Consider the following 23,105-nt stretch of genomic DNA (forward strand, 5'->3'; position numbering starts at 1 on the left):
ATTTGGAGTGCTGTGTGTACATTAATGAGGAAAAAAATGAACTTATATGATTTTAGCAAATGGCTGCAATATAACAAAGAGTGAAAAATTTAAGGGGATCTGAATACTCTCTGTACCCACTGTATACAGTATATATTTAATTGGGTCCGCCTGGCATTTACACCACTAGATGTCGCTGTTTACTCGGTCTAGTAATTGCACGCTTCCATACACTGAACGTCACTGGGCCTCACTAAACACTGATTGCTATGCTTTCCACGACTGCATGCCCGATCTTCCTCACTTCCACTTCCATTCGTATCCCGAATCTCACACATGCCAGAATAACTGGAGCCACTGGATTTGCCAACGCCTGTGTTTTTACAGTACGGATGAACGCAGCCATGCATTGCAGGGTGAGTCGCTTATTCTTAACACTAGTTTGTTAATAAAGGTGAAATCAAAGCAGTTAAGGGCTTAAGTTTTAATTTAGGCTACTTACGTTTTTGCAACCATTTAATTTTCTTCTTAAGATACAGAAATAATAATCCATATTTTCTTAATCGACTAATTAAAAATGTTACTAGTTAAAGTAGACCCGAAATGTATTTCATTACACAGGTTGTTTCATGTCTATGTATGCATTCTCTTCATTATTTCTATAAATTACTTTAGTTATGGAACTTGAGTTTTGTTTTTTTCATTAAGCTTGATTGAATTGTCTATATCACATATTTTGCAAAGACTTTATATTCAGAAAATGATTCTTCAATCTGGATTACAGATTAACAAATATAATTACGTAATACAGTATATTGTTCAACAGATCAAGACTGTCTTTCAGATCATTACACATAATATAAAACTTTTATACTTTTTATAATAGGCCTATAATTTTAATGTAGGCTACATGCTATCATAAAATGTAACCATGTTTCAGATTCCTTTGTGTAGAATTTAAAGCAAATTAATAAATGATAAAAATAGAGAAAATAGTTTCTTTCTTTCTTACCTTTTTTTTTTTTTTTTTTTTTTTTTTTTTTTTTTTTTTTTATGGGTTGTGGCCTACAAAATAAAATAAAAAAAGGGCCCAACCATGATCTTTCATTTCAGGTCATCAGGGGTGTGTGGCTGCCTGGAAGTATCTGCTATGTGGCCCAAAAATAACCACTCTTTCTGTTGATTTACTGGCAGAGTTATGCTGCCTTTAAGTGCTATCAGAAATGTCCTATTTCCCACTTGTGAACTCGTGATTACGAGCTTTGTTGTCAGAAAGAATAAAATGTAGCATCCCATTGGTTTACAATCATATAAACATTCACCGTGCTACACATGCAGTTTGCTGACAATTCTGGAATTTCGGTCAAATACATGCTTATTTCACTGCCTATAAAACATACAATATGCTTCAAATGATCGTTCATATACAGCCTATAAATACACTACTACCAACAAGACAAAGTGATGTAGTTGTTGTGAGAGTAGCATTGACGGCAGCAATGTCCCCTCCACCATGTTTAAAGTTTATGGCCCACCCAACTCGGAAACTCTGGTATCAAAATTATTTCTGAATTTCCTAGTATCACGGTGCAGGGTGCCTTCTCAGCTTCCCCTGCGGTCTGTGTTGTCCTGTCGGTTCGGTAGCTCGTGGTCTGGGCAATCAGCGCTGATCGTGGTGGGGGTGCGCAGATCACGAGCTGAGTCTTCCCCACCTGTCGCTCATTCCCCAGCTCCCTTATATGTCTCTGCCTCTCTGTCTGTCATCGTGAGTAGATTGTTTTGTCTTTGCCCGTGGTTTGTGTGGTGTCCAAACTGCATTCTCACCTTCTGTTTTCCCCCGTCTAAGGATCCGTAGTTCGGAGATCCGGCAGCGCGAGTGGTCCGCAGTGTGCCGGCCAGCTCGGAGATCTCTGTGTGCGCCAGAGCATTTGATTATTGTTTATGTTATTTTGTGTTTTGTGGCGAGAATAAAGATTCTCCTTTTCCCTACTCTGCATCTGAGTCCTCTGTCTAGCCCGCACCCTGACAGAATCTACTCACCAAAGAATGGATTCAGCAGAGGAGACGGAGCTGCGCCGAGCTCTCCTGCAGCAAGGCTCTCTACTGGGTCGTCAGCAGGAGGAAATCGCGGCTTCTCGGCGCGCTTACTCAGAGATCTCTCTCCAACTCAACCAGCTAGCAGAACGGCTTGACCAGCTGCAGGCCAGCCCTTCAGCAGCCCCGTCTGTCCCACCCGCTCCTCACCACGCGGAACCGCGACTTAATCCGCCCGCTCCATACTCGGGTGAGCCCAACTCATGTCGGTCATTTCTGTCCCAGTGCTCGCTAACTTTCACTCTCCAGCCTTCCTGTTTCCCCACGGAGCAATCCAGGGTAGCGTTCGTCATCACTCTCTTAGTGGGTCAAGCGAGAGAGTGGGGAACGGCCATGTGGGACAGCAAGCATGACTGTTGTGTGTCGTTTGAGGCATTCTCGAAGGAGCTGCGCAAGGTATTTGATCGCTCAGCACGCGGGATTGAAGCAGCACGAGCATTGTCGCTGCTTCAGCAGGGAGAGCAGTCGGTGTCTGGTTACTCCATTCAGTTCCGCACGCTCGCCACGTCCTGCGGCTGGAATGAGAAGGCTCTCTGGGATCACTTCCTCCACGGCCTGGCTGAGCATGTGAAGGACGAGATATATTCTCTGGAGCTGCCTTCTGGCTTGGATGAGCTTATCGACCTCGCCATTCGGGTCGACGACCGGATTACTCTCCGTCCTCGGCACCGAAGAGAGGGGATTCCCCATGAACACCTCACCGGGGTCGCGTGTGGAGCAGCATGTGACACGATATCTCAACGCCGCATCCTCCCGGAGGAGGAGCCTATGCAGATCGGGAGAGCGCGGCTGACCATAGGAGAGCGACGCCGTCGCCTGGAGAATCAGCTGTGTCTTTACTGCGGTGAGGCGGGTCATGTGGTAGCGGCGTGCCCTGTGGCAGGACGACGCTTTTCACGCAAGGGAGAGCGCAGGGTGAGCGTCACTACTACTCGACTGCCACCTGGTGGCCGTTCAGAATTTCAAGCTTCAGTACAGTTTGGGGGAGCTGTTTTCCAACCCTCTGCATTGATTGACTCTGGAGCGGAGGGTGACTTCATGGATTCCAGATTGGCAACAAGTCTGGGGATTTCGGCCGTCGCGCTGGCCGAACCTATTTCTGCCAGGACCCTTTGTGGCACCCATCTCACTAATATTACCCACACCACCCCGTTTGTCACACTGACTTTATCTGGTAATCATGCAGAGGAGATTAAATTTCACCTTATTCACTCGCCCACCGCTCCAGTGGTGTTGGGTCACACCTGGCTGGTTAAACATAACCCTCATATTGATTGGGCCCGTGGTTCTATTTTGGCGTGGAGCCCTTTCTGTTTAGCTCAGTGTTTGGGTGCTGCATTTTCCCCAGTTTTGCCTCATTCTGTGTTGCAGGAGGAGCTGGTTAACCTGGCGGATGTACCGGAGGCTTACCATGATTTGAGAGCGGTTTTCAGTAAGTCCCGAGCTTCATCTCTGCCTCCGCACCGCCCGTACGACTGTGCGATTGACCTGTTGCCAGGCACTTCTCCACCTAAGGGGCATCTTTACTCTCTGTCGGGTCCGGAGAGGGAGGCCATGGAGAGGTATATACATGATTCTCTGGTAGCAGGCATTATCCGTCCCTCTTCCTCTCCAGCCGGGGCGGGGTTCTTCTTCGTGGAGAAGAAGGATGGATCGTTGCGCCCCTGTATTGACTATCGGGGGTTGAATGACATCACGGTAAAGAATCGTTATCCTTTGCCGTTGATGTCATCGGCCTTCGAGATCCTTCAGGGGGCAACCATCTTTACGAAGTTGGACCTCCGCAGTGCTTAACACTTGGTTCGGATTAGGGAGGGGGACGAATGGAAGACCGCCTTTAACACCCATACGGGGCATTTTGAGTATTTAGTTATGCCGTTTGGGCTTTCCAACTCCCCGGCGGTCTTTCAGGCACTCGTCAACGACGTGCTCCGAGACATGGTCGATCGGTTTGTTTTTGTTTACATCGATGACATCCTGATCTTCTCCCAGAACGAGCGTGATCATGTCCAGCACGTCAGGCGAGTGCTCCAGCGGCTGCTGGAGAATCGTTTATTCGTTAAGTTGGAGAAGTGTGAGTTTCACGCACATTCGGTTCCGTTCCTGGGATTTATTCTCTCGTCTGAGGGTATCCGAATGGACCTCGCCAAGGTAAAGGCAGTTGCTGATTGGCCCACCCCAGATAGTCGTAGAGCGGTCCAGCGCTTTCTGGGGTTTGCCAATTTTTAAAGGCGGTTCATTCGGAACTTTAGCCAGATCGCCCTCTGACTGATCTCACCTCCACAAAGAAACAATTCTGTTGGTCGTCGCAGGCCCAAGCTGCGTTTGAGAACCTTAAGAGTCTATTTATTTCGGCGCCCATTTTAACGACCCCTGACCCGTCTCATCAGTTCATTGTGGAGGTGGATGCGTCGGAGTTGGGGGTTGGGGGTTGGGGCAGTTTTGTCTCAAAGATCATCTTCGGACGAGAAAATACATCCCTGCGCATTCTTTTCTCATCGTTTAACCCCCACGGAACGGAACTATGACATCGGGAATAGGGAGTTACTAGCTGTCAAGCTGGCACTGGAGGAGTGGCAGCACTGGTTAGAGGGAGCGCGATTTCCGTTTATCGTTTGGACTGATCATAAAAATCTGGAGTACATTCGCACCGCCAAGAGAATAAATTCTAGGCAGGCTCGCTGGGCATTATTTTTTGGACGTTTCAGGTTTACCATTTCTTATCGCCCCGGCTCTAAGAATGGTAAGCCTGACGCGCTGTCGCGGGTTTTTGAGGCGGAGGCTAGACCCACCCTCCCTGTGGCCATTTTGCATCCCGAACGGGTTGTGGCTGCGGTCGCCTGGGGGGTGGAGTCCAAGGTCCGCACCGCACTGCGCGACGCTTCTGTTCCCACTGGATGCCCAGAGGGTCTGCTCTTCGTACCCGAATCAGTCCGAACTAGCGTACTACAGTGGGGCCACTCTTCTAGTCTAGCTTGCCACCCTGGAGCAACTCGTACTTTTAGGTTAATCAAGCAGCGGTTTTGGTGGCCGTCCGTGGCGCAGGATGCTCGAAGGTTTGTGTCGGCCTGTCCTATTTGTGCTACGGGTAAGGGATCCAATCGACCCCCAGCAGGGCTACTCCAGCCGTTGTCGGTCCCTTCACGGCCCTGGTCACACATAGCGATGGACTTTGTTACTGGCTTGCCTCCGTCTAGTGGCAGGACGGTAGTTCTCACTGTGGTGGACAGGTTCTCAAAGGCGGTCCATTTTATTCCCCTCCCCAAGTTGCCGTCAGCGAGGGAGACAGCGACTATTGTCTTAGATCACGTTTTCCGGATTCATGGCCTCCCAGTGAACGTGGTTTCTGACAGGGGTCCCCAGTTTGTGTCTAGGTTTTGGACAGAGTTCTGTCGACAGCTGGGAGCGACTGCGAGCCTATCCTCCGGATATCACCCGCAGACCAATGGTCAGGCCGAGCGTGCCAACCAGGATTTGGAGAGAGTTCTGCGCTGTGTGGCGTCTGCTGAACCGTCATCTTGGAGTTCCAGGTTGACCATGGTAGAGTATGCGCATAACTCCCTCCCGGTGTCATCTACGGGTTTGTCTCCCTTCCAGTGCTGTTTAGGCTACCAGCCACCTTTATTCCCCTCTCAAGAATCCGATGCCGTTGTTCCCTCCGCGCATGCGTTTATTCAGAGATGCCTCCGTACTTGGAGGATCGCCAGAGAAGCCCTCACTCAGACTGGTGAGAGGAACAAGGTATCGGTGGACCGTCACCGTACTAAGCCCCCACTTTACGTGTGTGGTCAGAGAGTCTGGTTGTCTACTAAGGACATTAACTTCAGACTGCCCTCACGTAAAACTGGGACCCAAATTTGTTGGACCGTTCATTATTGCCAAGGTGCTTAGTCCGGTGTCAGTGCGGCTCAAATTGCCCCCTCAGTTTAGAAGGATCCACCCGGTTTTCCATGTTTCGAAGATCAAACCCGCCTTTCGCTCCCCCCTTCAGCCCCTGACCTCTGCCCCTCCGCCTCCTAGGCTCATCGAGGGGTCGCCAGCCTATACAGTACGGCGGCTCATTGATGTGAGGCGTAGGGGTAGAGGTCATCAATATCTGGTAGACTGGGAGGGTTATGGTCCGGAGGAGAGATGCTGGATTCCGGCTCGCGATATTCTGGATCGCGCTCTCATTGATCAATTTCATCAACGTCATGGTGAGTCCTCCGGGGACGCCAGGAGGCGTCCCTGAGGTGGGGGGTACTGTCACGGTGCAGGGTGCCTTCTCAGCTTCCCCTGCGGTCTGTGTTGTCCTGTCGGTTCGGTAGCTCGTGGTCTGGGCAATCAGCGCTGATCGTGGTGGGGGTGCGCAGATCACGAGCTGAGTCTTCCCCACCTGTCGCTCATTCCCCAGCTCCCTTATATGTCTCTGCCTCTCTGTCTGTCATCGTGAGTAGATTGTTTTGTCTTTGCCCGTGGTTTGTGTGGTGTCCAAACTGCATTCTCACCTTCTGTTTTCCCGTCTAAGGATCCGTAGTTCGGAGATCCGGCAGCGCGAGTGGTCCGCAGTGTGCCGGCCAGCTCGGAGATCTCTGTGTGCGCCAGAGCATTTGATTATTGTTTATGTTATTTTGTGTTTTGTGGCGAGAATAAAGATTCTCCTTTTCCCTACTCTGCATCTGAGTCCTCTGTCTAGCCCGCACCCTGACACCTAGTATACGACTTGAGAGGTGCTCACATTTAATTTCCGATTAAGAAACTTGTATATACAATAATTCCGATAGCACGTGACGGTAGCATTAAGCCACGAGTGATTTTAATCATATAGTTTGTGTAAAGGGCAAGAGAAGCTATAAGTTAATGTTAGTCTAGACAATAAAGTGGTAGTTTGATGGTAGCCTACCTAAACAGCTAAACTGTTGTTAAAGTGCCAGAAAGGTAATAAACCTTGACGCAGGATGCAGGTGGTTGGAGATTTTGCTTTTCATGCCATATATAACCCTGGCAAATAACAATCACATTTCCAAACAATCCAAAATTGCTGAATGGCACTGTTACCACTGAGAATACCATAAATAGCGCAGTGAATCCTCAAATTCCAAAATAAATAGACTTGTAGGACAAATATATCCTTGAAGTCAGATTTGAATCTGAGCTGTATGCTACCAAATAGAAATGTATCTTTTAGCAGCACACAGAACAACAACTTCTTATTTGTTTGAAAGTTCAGGTTATTTTATTAATATCTTTATTAATAATCTTATTTTATTATTTTATTTTTATTACAAAGCAATGGCTGTCAAGGAGCTGAACTGATGTTTTATGGACTGTCTGCTCTTTACAAATCTGTGGCTGTAAGTAACTTGAATTCTCTGTTAGTGCTGTATATTTTTTAGACGTTTCACACAATGCAGCAGTGCTCATTCGGGTATCACCGCCCTAATTATTGTAATGAACTATGCCATTGTGAACCTTGTTTATGTAGAGTCTGCTTTAATACACATCATGACTAATATAGATAGTTTCTGGAAATCTGTATGGTAAAACACTACTTGTCTAACTTGAAATTTTGTTTGGCCCATTACTTTATTGACCAACACTTAAAATGATCTTGCAGGTCAAGATGTGTGGATCTACCTCTGCAATATCTCTGCAAGTTTGTGTGACACTGATGTTGCTCTCTCAACTACAAGGTGCCTGTTTGGTTTCCTTTCTTAGCATTAGAATATCTAAGATCTAGAGCAGAATGTGGGTCAATGACATATAAGAGTGTCCATGATAAAGGAAAGGACACATCTTAAAACAAATATAGCAGATGGTTCTTTGAAATGTATTCTTTGTGTTCATGTTGGTTTTATGTTTTATTTTTATTTTTTTATATATGGTTTTATGCCATTTTCCAGAAGAGATTAAACCAAATGACTACATAAGTGTAACCATTAAATGTAATAACATGTTTTTTTATTACAGTTCTGAGTCTACTTATCTGAGGTTATATCTTATATCTCTGAATATTTTATCTTATGTCTTATCTTATATCTTATATTTCAGTTTTCTCTGAGTTATGAGTTTACACCTCGCAATTACGTTTTCCACCGCAGAATAAATTTCTGAGAAAAAAAAGTCTTATCTAATCTTAGAATTGTGAGAAAAAAGCCACGATTGATTTTATTATTATTATCTTTATTATTATTATTATTATTATTATTATTATTATCATGTTGCAGAAACAAGCTTCTATGTCTGCATTATGACATAAATTTACTGTTTTTTTTTTTTCTTTTCTGCATGTTGGTTGTGCCACATGACTTTTATTAGGCAGGTTTATTCATAAACAGTTTTTTTTTTTTTTTTAAATAAGCAGCGAAGCATTTTTGCTTCTAACATTTTTTTTTTTATTTTTATTTTGTTATTTAATTTTTTTGTCAAGACCTTCAGTGTTTTAATAGTTAATTTTTCTGATATTTTTATTTTTTGATATTATGATATCAGGACAGTTGTATCACTCTGACATTTTATACTGTAAGCCCCCTCAAATTAGCAAAATAAAAACATGTTAATTTTAAAATGCTTATTTTTTTGTATACCATTTTAAATTATATCAGATTTGTCAATATGTCCTAGGTAAGGTCCTTGCACCACCTCATCTGCAGGTGATGGCTGAACTTCCCTTCATGCTGGCCTGTAATATTACCATGGAGACAGGAGAGGTTTTAAAACAAGTACTGTGGTTAGACATGGCAAATAAAACTATAATACACTATCAGCCTGATAAGGAAGGCCATGTCACCAAAGTGGATGGAGTCGAGCTTTCACAGAGAACTGCAGGTCAACAAGCTCACACCAGTGTCATCACCATCAGAAGAGCCGCGACAGCCAATGAAGGCTGCTATCACTGTCTTTTTGATGTGTACCCAACCGGGCAGCAGAGAGGAAGGATATGTCTTTCACTTACAGGTGAGGCTTGGTAATCACTTTCAAGCTTTCTAAAAATACCCACAGCTTGTTTCTGTGCTCTTGATATTTTTCCCCACTGATAATTTGAAAATATGAATTTAGAAGGAAATATTACTCATCAAAGAGACTGCAAAAATGTAGCATAGGAAACACTATTATTTAGACCTGCACTAAGATGGTTTCATGATGTTATTGGTGGTTATTACACGTTGCTCAAAAGACATCGACGATTAGTTATAAATAGTGCCCTGACAGGAAGTGGTGAGAACCACCATCCTGCCTGACCTCTTTTACGTAAAAAAACTGACAACAAACTATCACAAAAACCACACGACTCTACATCAGATAAAAACTCCCACTGGGTTTGTGATAAGTTTCATGTTATCAGCCTAAGTTAGTGTTGATAACAAGTGAAGGCAATGAACGTATGCTAATATATAGTGCCGCACATTTTCCAAATATTAAACTGAGCATAGTCTTAAAGGGATAGTTCGCCCAAAAATGAAAATTCTTTCATCATTTACTCACTTTCATGTCTTTCCAGGCCTGTATGAGAGAAAATATTTAGAGAAATGTCTCATACAGTGTCACCAAGTCATGTAAATGGTCATGGTCATGTAAAATCTCTTCACTTTTCCATTTGTATTCCTTTCAGCAACGGTGGTAATGATGGACAATAAAACAGTTGTGAGTGGAAAGCCTGTTACTCTTTCGTGCAAGTATATTCTCAGTAAGCGAGTCCAGCAGGTTTTATGGAAAAAAACAGCTGAGCAAGGAGACACCGCCATTGTTGCTTCTTATGCCAAGAATGACAGCCCCATCATTGAGACCCCTTTCAAGGGTCGGATCACTCTAAATCCATCACTTGGGCAAACCCAGCTCTCCATACATCTGGCTCAGACAGAGGATGAGGGCTGTTACACCTGCGAGTTTCACACGTATCCAGATGGCATTAAGAGCAAGACAGCTTGTCTCTCTGTTTATGGTAAGTTCAAATGGCAGTAATGACAGAGCTTATAGACATGTTTATTTGCTTTAAAATGAAAGATATGTATTTGAATGGTCTCTAAAATATTTGGCAAAAAAACAGGGAGGCTCCCCCACAGCTGTCAGAGTTTTTAATAAACCTCAAAACCTTGATAATCTGGTTCAGGTCTGATATATTAGGATTGAATCATGAAATTGAAAATGCAATTTGTAACAGTGAAAGTCCCAGTGAGAGTAGAGGAAGAGAGAGAGAAAGTATTTGTGTGTAAAAACACACAAACACCTCAAAAATAGTAGTAAGGGAATAATTAGGGAATGCAATTTAATATTAAAATAGAAATTCTGAAGACTGTTTTGGTTGCTCTTTTCCATGTAATCACAATGAATAGAGACTGAAACCTTCAAGCTTCAAAAAGCATGCATAAAAGTATTATAAAAGTAGACCATACTACTCATACTATTATATTGCAAGTCTTCAGAAGCCATATGATAATTATGTATGACAAACTGACTAAAATTAGCATGGTTTAACATTTAACTTCAAAACCTGTGACTGAATTGAGTCAGTAACTGAAAGCACTAAAGAGAACTAGGACAGAAGTCATACGGACCACAAATATGATGCTTTTTTGTTGTACTATTTGGGTAAATGATAGCATTTAATTTTTGGGGGTCAACTGTTAGTTTAATTTGATGGATTTCACTCTGAAAATACACTGTGGCATTTCCTGTTTCAATGAAGTTCCGGTGCAGTATCGCAATAAATTACAGAGAGATAACAAAATGTGCTACATTATCTCATGCAACTGTTTTGCAATAGTGATATTAGCGTCAAGATTTTTTTACTCTGTTGAAAACATCCCTTTCATTTCAAGGTAAATTCTTCTTGGGGAGGAAGTTCACAATCAGTCAAAGCTGACACTGGTTATAATGCTTGTCCTTGACTGTTTTAGTTTAGTGGATAGATTCGGATGAGGGCCAGTGTGATTACTGCGTTTCTGTTCCTCTAGAACAGAGCTCCATTGTGTTTGCTTTCCCTCTGTTGATCTTCCCCAAACAGTCTGGCTGTTGTCACCAAAGAGCTCACAGAGTCACAAAAGTGGACAGAGCCTCACTCTCCCCTCGTCTTGTCGCGATTTATCTCTTTCTCTTTTATCTGACTTATGTCACAGAGTCCCCCTTTGATGGAGTCTGCAGCAGACATGACCAACGTCTGACGGCTTGTAATCAGCATAACAACACAAGTGCCTTCTTTTGTCTTCTGAATGAAGCTAGAACTTACAATACAACAAAGAAAAGTTCAGCATGACCAGTACAGTATTTGTAATGGACATATACAAAGTTCACATATTTGGCACACTTTGGACTGTTGTGAGGGTTCCCAGCTGAACATTATCTCAGCAACCAAAAGAACACAAGATATCTCTATGGAATTTAAGTCTAAAGATTTAAAAAGTAAATAAATGTTAAAATTAGGACTGTAAATTGAATGTGTTAATTTACTGCAATTACTGATGGAATTAGCAGATAATAAAGGTTTGAATGCATCTGTAAAAAAAAAAAAGTACTTTGATATGGAACAAAAACAAATTAAAGATAGATATGGTCCTCACTTGTCAGCAGGCCAAGGTGAAATTATAAGTGCTAGTTAAGTATCATTAAGATAATATTTTTAGTATTTATTAATATTTTTAATTTGTGTTTATTTTTATATTCTCTGAAGTTGTGCTGCCTTATGTTAGTTAAAGTTTTAATAAAACACAATTTCGTTGTGTTTTTGTCATTTATAATAGTTTTTTATGTCTTTATAGTTTTTATTCATTTTTTTCAGTTTTCATTTAAGTTATTTCAGTACATCAGGTTAAACTAACTGAAAATGAGAAACATTGCTTTGGCAGCTAGCTAAAATATATATATACATATATTATTATTATTATTATTATTATTATTATTATAGTAGGCAGCGCAATCCTAACAACCTTCACACTCTGACTATGTCTGCTAATACACTATCTTTTTCTATTGGTCTCTGGAATTGCCAGTCTACTGTAAACAAAGCCGATTTCATTACTTCTATTATTAGTCATTCAAAGCTTAATCTCATGGCCCTGACAGAGACCTGGATCAAACCAGAGGACACTGCTACACCTGCAGCACTCTCCAATAATTTCTCATTTTCCACTCCCCCCGTTTGACTGGAAGAGGTGGAGGTACTGGTCTGCTCATCTCTAATGATTGGAAATTTAATCCTTTACCATCTTTGGGTATCAACAGCTCCTTTGAATCTCATTCAGTTACTGTTACCTACCCTCTTAAAATACATTTTGTAGTTGTCTATCGACCCCCAGGACCACTAGGTAACTTTTTGGATGAATTAGATGTGCTGCTCTCAACCTTTCCTGAGGATGGTACTTCCCTAGTTATTTCAACATCCACCTAGATAAACCTCTATCTGCTGACTTCCACACTCTGCTTGCCTCTTTTGATCTCAACCGAGTGTCAACTACTGCTACTCACAAATCAGGCAACCAACTGGACCTTATTTACACACCACACTGCTCCACTGATCATGTACTGGTTACTCCACTGCACACTTCAGATCACTTCCTCCTCACTCTTAACCTCAACATGGTTCCTGACACATCACTTACCCCTTCACATGTCATCTTTCGACGTAACCTACGCTCACTCTCACCCTCCCGGCTATCTACAATGGTTTCATCTTCGCTTCCTTCCCCTAAACTGTTAGCATCTTTTGATGCTAACAGTGCTACTCATACTTTCTGCTCCACTCTTACATCTTGTTTAGACACTGTTTGCCCCTTGTCTTCCAGGCCAGCCTGTACCACCCCTTCAGCCCCTTGGTTATCTGATGTTCTACGCGAACATCGTTCTAAGCTTAGAGCTGCTGAAAGGGTTGTGTGGCGCGGAAATCCAAAAATACTACTGACCTTAATGTGTATCAGTCACTCCTCTCTTCCTTTTCTGCTAATGTCTCCACTGCTAAAAGGACATACTACCATAACAAAATTAACAATTCGTCTAACTCTCGCATGCTTTTTAAAACATTTTCCTCGCTCCTTTGTCCTCCTCCTCCCCCTCCTGCTTCATCTCTAACTGTGCATTCACACCGCCGGCGTCGAGAGTGTCAAAAATCGCTCTGGCCACTCTGCTCACAACGCTGCAGAAAGATTCGTGAGCGCTCTGACGCTCTGACGTAGATCGAATGCTTATCGTTTATTTAAAGCGGCCGCAAAGCAAACAAACTTGTTAAACTTGTGCAGACTAACTACAATGAGGGTAACGTTATAAGTTAACCTCATTAAATATTGTTGTGGACGAAGTATTAAGATCCTTTACCTAATAATGTATAAAGCACTCTAAAAATACTCTGATGCAAGTAAAAGTCCTGCATTGAAAATGTTACTTAAGTTAAAATAATCAAGTATAAACATTACTTAATGTAAGTATAATCAAGATTTTTTTTTAAAGTAAACTGGGACTACTGTAGCCTAGTATTATTTATTATATCATTAGATTATTATTCCTATTAATATCGTTACTGCACATCAGCAACTTACCAGGAACATGAACAATCTCAGACACCTTGGTCCACGTATCATTTTTAATTTATTTTTTTTATGTCCCTGTACGCAAACAGGGACACATCATAGATTATTGCAAACCCGCCACAGCAATAATCAACCTTTTGTTTTGAGAACTAATGTGGTCGGAGCTGTGTTCTCTGGAATCATCTCAAGCGGTGGACTTCTAACGTTCTGATTGGTTGCTGCCCAACCGCGTCATAGCTCATTACCATAAAGTTGCCCTGATTTCAACTCTCCTCGACGCTCTCAACAGCCGAGTCGCACCGCGCCGCTCCTCGCCGCTGCTCGACGCCGGCTCACATTGAAAATGAATGACTTCTGGCCACTTTGACGCTCTCGATGCTGGCGGTGTGAACGCACAGTAATAGCAGACGACTTTGCCACGTTTTTCATTAATAAAATAAAAAACATCAGTGCACAATTTTCCACACCACAATCCATCAAGCACATCTCACCAGCAAACATACACTCATTCACATCCTTCTCTTCACTCTCTGAGGCAGAAGTCTCCAAACTCATCCTTTCTAATCATCCTACTACTTGTCCGCTTGATCCTATTCCATCTCATCTCCTTCAAGCCCCTTCTCCTGCAGTTGTACCTGCACTCACTCACATCATTAACATATCCCTCCACACTGGTGTTTTTCCCTCATCATTTAGACAGGCTTGTATAACTCCGCTACTTAAGAAACCCACCCTCAACCCATCTCTTTTAGAGAACTACAGACCAGTTTCCTTTCTTCCTTTCATTGCAAAAACACTCTAACGAGCTGTATTCAACCAAGTCTCTACCTTTCTCACACAGAACAACCTCCTTGACAGCAACCAATCTGGCTTCAGAAGTGGACATTCAACTGAGACTGCCCTGCTCTCAGTTGTTGAAGCCCTAAGACTGGCAAGAGCGGAATCCAAATCTTCAATACTTATCTTGCTTGATCTATCTGCTGCTTTTGACACGGTTAACCAACAGATCCTCCTGTCAACCCTACTAACAAAGGGCATCTCAGGAACCGCACTCCATTGGTTTGAGTCTTACCTATCAGATAGGTCCTTCAAAGTATGTTGGAAAGGTGAGGTGTCCAAGACGCAACATCTAACTACTGGGGTGCCTCAGGGCTCAGTTCTTGGACCACTTCACTTCTCTCAACACAACACATCATTACAACCTGACAATCAGAAACAAGCCTCTCAAAACCAATCCTATGCTGATGACACTCAACTCTACATCTCATTCCAACCTGATGATCTGACGGTAGCTGCTCACATCTCAGCTTGTCTAACAGACATTTCTTGCTGGATGAAGGACCATCACCTTCAACTAAACCTTGCCAAGACAGAACTGCTTATGGTTCCAGCAAACCCATCGTTTCATCACAATTTCACCATCAAGTTAGGCACATCAACCATAACTCCTTCAAAAAAAAGCCAAAAACCTTGGAGTTATGATTGATGATCAGCTAACATTCTCAGACCACATTGCTAAAACTGTCCGGTCCTGCAGATTTGCTTTATTCAACATTAAGAAGATCAGGCCCCTTCTTTCGGAACATGCTGCACAACTCCTTGTTCAAGCTCTTGTTCTGTCCAAGATTAGACTATTGCAATGCTCTCTTGGCATGTCTTCCAGCCAGCTCTATCAAACCTTTACAATTAATCCAGAACACGGCAGCAAGATTAATTTTTAATGAGGCGAAAAGAATACACGTCACACCTCTGTTTATCAATTTGCACTGGCTACCAATAGCTGCTCGCATAAAATTCAAGGCATTGATGTTTGCATACAAAACCACCACTGGCTCTGCACCCCTTTACCTTAATTCATTACTTCAGACTTATGTGCCCTCTAGAAGCGTGCGTTCTGCAAGTGAACGTCGCTTGATTGTGCCATCCCAAAGAAACACAAAGTCACTTTTACGGACTTTTAAATTAAATGTTCCCTCCTGGTGGAAAAAAAAAGACCTCTAACACTAGCTTGCTCTAATCTCTATATCTGTTTTCTTTTTATTTATTATATTATTTAAAAGCCCTTGCTACGTATACTGCGTTTAGGCTAACTGAGACTTGTTATAGCACTTATATATCATTGCTCTTTTGTTGTTTTTGATTGCTTCCATTGTCCTCATTTGTAAGTCGCTTTGGATAAAAGCTTCTGCTAAATGACTAAGTGGAGTTAGAGGATTTAGATGAGAGCAGACCTGAGAAAGAAGGTAAAGACGTAGACATGGGGCAACAGATAGAAGAGGAAACAGCCAGTAAAGCCTCCAGAGGTGAATCAGATCCTGATTTATCGTCAAATAGTGAAATCGATGACACTGTCTTGGATGAGGACTATAGACCTGAGAAAGATGACAGCCCAGATAATGGTAGTGATACAGACACAGCTCAAGGAGCTGTCAGTGAAGGAGATGCAGGAGATGTACTTGAAACTTCTGCTGTTCAACGTCATAGGCGCCCAAGGCCAGATATGTGGAAGCGAGAGCTGATAAAGTAGAAGCGTCTTAAGGGGAGAATTACAAGAATCCAATGGGACAGGAGAGACCACCAAAGACCATGGGCCCACCCTGCACATCACAGCACTGCTTAAAGTCAGAGAAACGAAATTGTGAACTACTGACTGAAGAGCATAGAACAGATATCTTCAACAATTTCTGGTCCATGCCTTTCTGGGAGACACGCAAGCTGTATATCCAGACTCCAGTCCAAAATGTGCCCATAAAACAGAAGAAAGGTGGTGTTGCATCAAGGAGAACAACGTCCCTATTATACCACCTGCAACTGGCAGATAGACGTAAACTACCTGTGTGTAAGAATCTTTTCTGTTCAACACTTGGCATCGCCCCCAGAACCATCGGATCATGGTTAAAATCCAAAACTGATCCGTGTAAAACCCAAGATCAACAAGACTGGCCCATGTGTGCCCATATCAGATGTTGACCAGACCTTCCTGAAAGAATGGCTCTCTGGACTGCCTACAGTCCCATCCCATTACTGCCGTCAGGTTCCCTCCTATCAGGAAAAAGAAGTTCCTGGAGCCGGGGAACAGTTCTAAGTGATCTTCACAAGGAATATCAGAAAGCTGCTGTTGAAAATGGAGCGCGTGCTGTGAGTGAGACATATTTTCGAAATGTGTTCAGTGAGCCGAATTACTCCGTGTTCATACCAAAAAAAGACGAGTGTGATGTATGTGTCAGCACCAAGGTAGGAAATACAGATCAGGATACCCTTACTACTCACTTGAAATTAAAGGCTCAGGCTCAAGCTGAAAAAGCTAAGGATAAAAAGGAATCCAGTGACAAACTTTCAGTGTGGACAATGGACCTTCAATGCGTTCTTCTGTGCCCCAAGACAAAAGCAAGTACAATGTATTACAAAACTAAATTACAGATGCACAACTTTACTTGCTTCAACATGAACAACAAAGATGGATATTGTTACGTTTGGGAAGAGCATGAAGGCTCCCTCAGCAGTGAGGTTTTTGCCCATCTGCAGTCCAAAACACTTCGAATCAATCCTAGAGGCCAACGGAAACATTGAGAAAGTCATTGTCTGGAGTGATGGCTGTGGATATCAAAATCGGTGTGGTGCCATCAGCAACACCTACCTTAATCTGGCCATGAAGCATGGTGTCACCATAGAGCAAAAGTTTCTGGTTGCTGGCCACACACAAATGGAGTGTGACTCCATGCATAGCCTCATTGAGCGGCGCATCGTCAAAATTATTCACACTCCACGTGATTACATTGTCATCTTTGAGACTGCACAAATACATCCATCCCCATACAAGGTGACCCAGCTATACCACAATGAGTTCATGAAGTTATCTGGGGCCTACGTAACCAATATTCGACCAGGTAAAAAAGTTGGTGACCCCACAGTCCATGGCCTCCGGGCTCTCCAGTACTTGGCTGATGGTCAAATCCAGTACAAGTTGGATTTTGAGTCTGAATGGGAGGACCTGCCTCAGCGAATCAACATCCCCAAAGAACCATTCCACTGGGTCCCAATCTTTCCTGCCCAACTGCCAATTACTCTCAGGAAATTCAATGACTTGCAGGCAATGAAACCAGTACTACCAAGAGTAGCCCACCAGTACTATGACAACCTCCCTCATCAATAGACAGTGTGAAAATGAGTGTGCACAACACCTGAGTGGAACTTGGTGGGAAAGAAAAACAGTGGTTAAGGTTAAACATTAAGAAACAACTTGGTTAGGGTTGACAAGTTACACATCTTGGTTATATTTAGGAGAATAAAAAAACTTTGGTTATGTTTGCACAGCACCTAAGTGGAACTTCGATTAAGGGTGGAAAAGAGGAAAACAGTGGTTAAGGTTAGACATTAATAAGAAACAACTTGGTTAGGTAAGTCAATTTACACATCTTGGTTATATTTAGGAGAGTAAAACAACTTTTGTTATGTTATGTTTGCATTCTTTATGTAAGAGAAAAAATGCCTAAGTCATGGCATATTCTGCCTAAGTCACTTTTATTGGTTAGGCAATTGATGATGGATCTTTTTCTTTTTGCATACTTGTTCACACATCTTGTTGAATGTACTGTTATAATATCAATAAAAAAGAACAATGTGATTTCTAAAAAATTTGTTTTTTCTTGTTTACCAAAAACATTGAAATATGACTTAGGCAATTATGCTATGAGGCTAACGAAATGTAAATGTATTATTATTATTTGGTTACACTTTTAGGACCAGTTCTCACTATTAACTATGACTTTTACCTCAGTAAACTCCTAATTTGCCGCTTATTAATAGTTAGTAAGGTAGTTGCTAAGTTAAGAGTAAGATTAAGGAATGCAGAATAAGGCATTAATATGTGCTTTATAAGTACTAATAAACAGCCAAAATGGTAATAATATGCATGCTAATTAACACCTAGTTAATAGTGAGCATTGGTACCTAAACTAACTAACTAAATAAATAATACTGTATATTTATTCTATTTTAAGTTAACATTAATTTTATTCATAAGTACCGAAAATATGTGGGTGTCATTCACCCTAGCCCACATTTGATTAATTATATTCAAGCTTTTATATTCAAGATATTTCACCTTTGTTTATTGAGTGTTCCGGTGTCTTTTAGTTATGTTGATTTGGAGGCTTTTCCCAGCAAATATACTGATATGTGATTAATGTAATTATTTAAGTGTCATATCATGAAATTAATTCAAGTGGAGTGCTTAACTGATTAACAGTCATATTTAAAAATCTTCACTATGTCATTTTCCTAGTCCTACCCGAACCTGAGGCCAGTTATATCACCGTATCAGAGGACATTATTGAGGCAAACTGCTCATCCGTATCACGTCCTGCAGCAAAGATCTCCTGGAACGTGGAGGGTCATAATCAAACTCTGGGCCCTGCCGTCACATCATTTTACCAGCTAGGGGACGGCACCACAATGGTGGTCAGTTCCATTCAAATGCAGGCTGAGCTACTGGACACTAAACTTGTGAAGTGTGAAGTTCGTCACCAAGGCCTTGAGTCTGCAATCTATGTGTCTCTGAATAAATGTGAGTGAAACGTACTCAACTTGATATTTTTGTCCTGTTATGCCTTGATGGTTTTGTTTCTAGATGGTTTGGAATATTTAATTTTTTTTAGTTAATATGTTTTTTTTTTTTGTTGTTGCAGATAGGAACATCCATGTCATTCTCATTTCAGCCAGCTGTGTGGCCCTTGTGCTGCTCATATGTCTGTGTATCTGCCTGAAGAGGTGCTAACTTCACCTGCTGATATGGTCAGTAGCACCACAAAATGTCTGTCCACTTACATTAATTTAATGCTTAATCCCAGGGTGTGTTCAATTTTTATAATAATGTATTAATTAAAAAGTATTTATTAAATAATGTTTATATAAAATTTTAAATAAAGGCTGTCAGATCCATGCTTATAATAAGTTTTTAGTATACGGGTGTACACATGAAAGAATGTAAAAGTTTGTGTGCAAGAAAAAGCACAGGAAGAAGAAAGTGTTTACTTTGGCTAAAACTGTAAATGTTTGGTTTGTAAACCCTTGGCTTTTGACACTAACTGAAACAAGAAGTTCTAAATAAATGTGAATATAATAAATAATAATACATGTAGTAAATTAGCTTTTCATTTATTGTTGGGGACAGAAGTAGGTCAAGTCACCACGTTAAAAAAATATCTATATAAGCCACACAAATGTAAAATGTAGATTAAATTTCCACGTATGAAATATATTGTCATATGTAGTAAGACATATTAACCTATTAGAAATTTGAACAATTTCATATATTAACATATCTAGTCTGTACAAATATGTGTAATACATTTGATCTTATATCATGTACATGTAGACACATCCTAAAACCCATCAATACATGTTGATATTATATAAGTAAATTTAAAAGACATTTTTATATATTATTTTAACAAAAACATATATAAACATACAGATTCCCATATGTTGTTTCAATGAAGTTGCATATAATGTAAAAAATATTATTAATATATGTACATTTAAAAATTTTGCTATGGGGATTTTATATTTGTTATAAACTTCCTCAAAAAACTTACAAAAAATTATATATTGCCTTATATGTAATGTATATGGCAATATCACTCTTGATATAGGTCATATGTCATATTACATTTCCATATAGAAATAGTAAAATATAATTATGCAAATAGTAAAATATACCTATAATAATGTAATATGTAAATATTTTATACTTTTTAGATTTTTAGATGTGATTTAGGTTTAGATGTGATATATTGTGTTTCACCCTATTAAAGTTAAAGACTGCACAATTGTAAATAAAAACCCCAGAAACCTTTTAGAGAGGAGATGATAAAAACAGCTACTGGAGACATGTATAGCCGGAAATAGAGAGAGAGACACCAGAATGACTCACTAACCTCTCATACAATCTGTCTTCTTTATTCAAGCCTTTCTTCCTGCTTCATTCTCTTCAACTTTCCCCCCTTAGAATCTGCAGGTCACCCGAGAGGGTCAAAAAAGGGGAAAAAAAACATTTCGTATTTGTTTAAACCAAAGCTGCTAGATCTGCACAAGAGGCCTCAGAGAGTGAAAAAAAAAGTGCCTCAGGCCACACGTACGGGAAGTCAAATCATTCTGTTCACGTTGTGTTCATTGAGGTGTCCTCTTATTGCTCTTTACTGCACTAAACACATGACTTCTAATCAGTGAAGTGGTCCTAAATTTTTTCTGCTTAGTCATAATTTATGGTTTTAATCCTGGTGCATCAGAAAGTTGTACTTAAATATGTTTTGTTGTCAGAAAAAAAAAAAAGAAAAAAAGTATAGTAGCAAAGAATATAGTGACACCATAGCCAACAGTGAAGTATGTTTTTACAGAGCCCCGTTTATGTGCTGAGCCACAAGAAGTCTAAGGTGTTACCACTTCCTGTATCTTGCAAGAAGCCCATCTTATACCATGACCGTTTAATATGTGCTTCAAGGGGGAAAAAAAAGTGACAAACAGAGTCAATGTGAATTTCGATTACAACTCATTTTACTTCTATAATGGGAATTATTTATGAGTGAAACGGGAAATAAACGGGAACAAGAAAAAAGAAAAAGAAAAGGGACATTATTTAATTCATTAGGACTTGTTTAAAATGTTTAATGTTTAATACACAGGATGGAGTAAGAGTGATGTCTACAGAGCTATTTGGCTGTTGTATTTTGAGATTTTAAAGATCGTAAATAAAAACTTTTTTTTCTTTGTAATAACAAGCTCAGACGAATCTTTCACAATAAGACATGTAATGTGCTTGAAGAAAGAATTTAAATGTTAATATTGACTTTTAAACTCTTTGGACCTTCAAAAATAAATACTTCATTCCATTTGGCCCAAAACTGTGTTGCTGTTCCTTAAATGTTGAGTAGGCTATCACATTTGTCTGAAGTTTCCAGAGGAGGATAAGCTCCCCCGTTTGAGCCTGTTTCCTCCCATGATTTTTCTCCCGCTTAATGGAAAGATATTTGATTAGCTTTTCCTTGCCACTGTAACTTTTGACATGCTGGGGACATTATTTATTTATGTTTTTATTCCAGTATTGGAATCTAAAACCTTTTCTTATCTTAGTGTATTTTGCAGAGCTGTTCATATATTCTCTGAACAGTGGAAACATTGTGGCTCTGTGGTGTTTGTCAAAACACTGCTCTGTGTGTGAGCGGTAAACCTCTGGCTCAGTCGGTTTGAGTTGACTGTTTGTACTAACTTGTTTAGTTGAGAATTTACTAGTTTGTCTAAACAGAGAGAAACAAGGAATATTTGTTAAAAATCCAGATTTTCATATTGGAAGCACCATTGGTACATGGGGAAATGGTCACATTTTCTTGAACAAAACGACTGAAATTATTTTAAATTCACCATCATGTTTTAAAAGTATGTGATATTATGATACTGGAATAATAAAGGAACATTGTTCACCATTCAACCCAGTCTTGGATCAACTCAGGATGGAGAACATTAAGTAAAACATTAGCTGTAGGAGTTGGAGGATTAGATTGAACACTTTTTGTTGTTGAAGAAGGCTTTTGCTTTGTGATTCTAGGACGTTAACACATTAATTTTTCCTTTTTCTTTCTTCAGGCTGACTGAAATGAAAGGATATGCTGCTATGTTCAGATGTTCTCCCTGACCAAACAACGGTGTTTCCTCTGTCTGAATCACAGACCAATCTGAGTCAATGTCTTCTAATATAACTGTGTAACAGTATGAAAACAAACATTTAATCAGAACACTTTCAACACAAAATGCCTTATTTATTATAGACAGTATATTTTAGTAAAGCATTTTATCTTAGCTAAACTCTAGTGAATCATAATCGTTAAAGTAACTTAAATCTGAGCAGACTTATATGAAAGCTGACATTCTGTAACCACAGAGAAGTCAATAGCCAGAATTTTTTTTTTTTTTTATTGTTAGCTTTACTGATGTTTTGAAGTGTGTAATTAAAAATAACAAAGTTTTATCAGGGGAAACACTCTTTCAGACATGAGCAGCTGTTTGGCCTTTGGTGCCAAGTCATTGTCTTGATGTTTGGATTAAAGTGATTCAATTATTACAGACATTTTCCCTCTAGAGGGAAGTACACTCATAGATTAAAACATTTAGTCCACCTGCGTCATTCTGAAATGAGGCATTTCCATTCCCTTTAACACCTCTTTGTGATTTATGTGTTTTATATAACTCTCTGAAACCTCTCAAATAATGAAGAAAACATGAACTTTGTTAATCAGACTATGTGACATTGTCGGGCATAAGATGGAAAAGATATTGTTAAAAGATAAACATGAGGCGAGTCAGCGGTATGTGTGTTTCCATCCACCCACTCATAATAATAATAATAACAATAATAAAACTTACCAGATCTACAGCAAATGTCTTAACATGTTAAAAGTAGAAATATATTTAATAATTCATTAAATTTATCAGTTACATATCTTAATACATATCTCTTTCTGAACACATTGGTTTGCCAATCTA

At 40.6% G+C, this 23,105-nt stretch overlaps 1 protein-coding gene across 2 annotated transcripts; it reads left to right on the plus strand.

The window, feature by feature from the left end:
* Positions 1-213: 213 nt before the first annotated feature.
* Positions 214-22,521, plus strand: LOC109103090 (OX-2 membrane glycoprotein-like). Of its 2 annotated transcripts, none has more exons than XM_042757774.1 (8): positions 214-395; positions 7,343-7,406; positions 7,670-7,745; positions 8,677-9,009; positions 9,665-9,994; positions 18,853-19,134; positions 19,286-19,361; positions 22,209-22,521. In XM_042757774.1, exons 2-7 carry the CDS (start codon positions 7,368-7,370, stop codon positions 19,342-19,344), a joined length of 1,119 nt encoding a protein of 372 aa, XP_042613708.1. In that variant the 5' UTR covers positions 214-395; positions 7,343-7,367; the 3' UTR covers positions 19,345-19,361; positions 22,209-22,521. The 2 variants fall into 2 exon arrangements, with proteins under 2 accessions (XP_042613708.1, XP_042613698.1); XM_042757764.1 differs by having other exon boundaries at positions 216-395; positions 19,256-19,361.
* Positions 22,522-23,105: the final 584 nt, after the last annotated feature.

This window comes from Cyprinus carpio, chromosome A1 (genome assembly GCF_018340385.1).
Source record: "Cyprinus carpio isolate SPL01 chromosome A1, ASM1834038v1, whole genome shotgun sequence".
In the NCBI taxonomy this organism is placed as follows: Eukaryota; Metazoa; Chordata; class Actinopteri; order Cypriniformes; family Cyprinidae; genus Cyprinus; species Cyprinus carpio.

Coding starts and splice junctions, on each gene's coding strand:
- LOC109103090 (XM_042757764.1), top strand. CDS start 7,368: ATGTTTTATGGACTGTCTGCTCTTTACAAATCTGTGGCT. Junction 9,995..18,852: donor AGCTTGTCTCTCTGTTTATG/GTAAGTTCAAAT, acceptor TCATTTTCCTAG/TCCTACCCGAACCTGAGGCC. Junction 19,135..19,255: donor CTATGTGTCTCTGAATAAAT/GTGAGTGAAACG, acceptor TTGTTGTTGCAG/ATAGGAACATCCATGTCATT.